The sequence below is a fragment of the Eurypyga helias genome, unplaced genomic scaffold (genome assembly GCF_000690775.1).
Source record: "Eurypyga helias isolate BGI_N326 unplaced genomic scaffold, ASM69077v1 Scaffold43781, whole genome shotgun sequence".
Classification (NCBI taxonomy): Eukaryota; Metazoa; Chordata; class Aves; order Eurypygiformes; family Eurypygidae; genus Eurypyga; species Eurypyga helias.
The window spans coordinates 1-1332 of NW_010233644.1; the positions used below are offsets into that span (position 1 = coordinate 1).

General features: G+C 62.6%; 1 protein-coding gene across 1 annotated transcript; it reads right to left on the minus strand.

Moving 5' to 3' along the window:
* Window positions 1-29: 29 nt before the first annotated feature.
* On the minus strand, window positions 30-1095 carry CCDC124 (coiled-coil domain containing 124; the record flags this gene model as incomplete). Its single annotated transcript, XM_010161782.1, has 2 exons — window positions 867-1095; window positions 30-242 (listed from the first exon to the last, which is right to left on the minus strand). Coding segments are annotated over exons 1-2 (442 nt in total), but the record flags the coding sequence as incomplete, so codon positions are not given.
* Window positions 1096-1332: the final 237 nt, after the last annotated feature.

Consider the following 1332-nt stretch of genomic DNA (forward strand, 5'->3'; position numbering starts at 1 on the left):
AGATAAGGCAGAAATCCCCCCGGACACACCCCCTGCCCACTTCAGCTCCAGGGCACGACGGGGCAGGGGCCGCGTCCTGGTCTTGCGGTCGGGGTGAGTCGCGCGGCGTCGAGCTCCGGTCACGCACCTGAGGACGGCGATGGCGTCCTCGATCGTCCGGGCCTCCACTGACCCTTCCTCCAGCACCCTTCTGTTGAGGTTCTCTTCCAAGGGGACCTCCAAGTGAGTCTTCTCCTTCTCCGCTGCACGGGGTGGGGGGAAAGGGGGAGCTGTTAACGTCAGATCCAGACCCTCAGAAGCAGCACGGTCTGTTCCAGAGCGCTCCCAAGGAAGTGCTGAGGGAACTCAGCCGGAGCTGGGGACCAGCCCGGGCAGAGCAGTGCCCGCTCTGCAGCTCCGCTTCTCCCCCTCAAGGCGACAGGAGCTTCGTTTTTCCCCCGTTTGGGTGTTTGTCAGGGACACCGCAAAGCGCACGGGGATGCTCTGGCTTTCCAAACACCCTGCCCTTCAGCAACGGTAGGGAACAGCCCTCCTTATCCGTCGTGGAATGGTTTGGGTGGGAAGGGACCTTAAACCCCCCCAGTCCCACCCCCTGCCATGGGCAGGGACACCTTCCATAGCCCAGGGTGCTCCAAGCCTCATCCAGCCTGGCCTTGGACACTCCCAGGGATGGGGCATCCACAGCTTCTCTGGGAACCTGTCCCAGTGCTCCCACCCTCTGTGGGAAGAATTCCTTCCTGATGTCCCATCTCCCTCTTTCCGTTTAAACCCATCACCCCTTGTCCTGTCACTCCCTGCCCATGGGAAAAGCATTCCCACTCCCATCCCCCCGTGGCTGCCGGGGCCTTTCTGTGGTGCCGCCAAACCTGTATCCGCATTCTCCTTCTGCTGCTGCTCCTTTCGGATTGTCTCCTCGATCTGGGCCCTGGTGACTTTGCCGGGCGTGACCTGCTTGGGCGACTTCCCTTTCAGCTTCGAGTCTTCCTCCTCCAGCAGACGCTGCAGCTCCTTCTTGCGTTCCAGCTGCTCCAGCCGCCGCTTCTCCCTCTCCTCCTGGAAGGGAGAAAGGACTCGGTCACCTCCATCCCTACGCATTCCGAGGCCCGGGGAAGAGGGTGACGAGATCACGCCACAGGCCCTCAGGGACTTTCAATGCTTCGGGCTTCAAGTTTTCCCCCTCCTCCCCCAAAACCCGTAAGGTCTGGCGAAGGGAACATCCCCGTGGGGCAGCGCCACGTGCGGCAAAGCCCTCGGTGTCGAGGTCAGGGACACGGGCGCCTCGTCACGGCTCTCATCCGTTGTTCCCAGGGGTGGCACAGCAAGCCCAGCCAG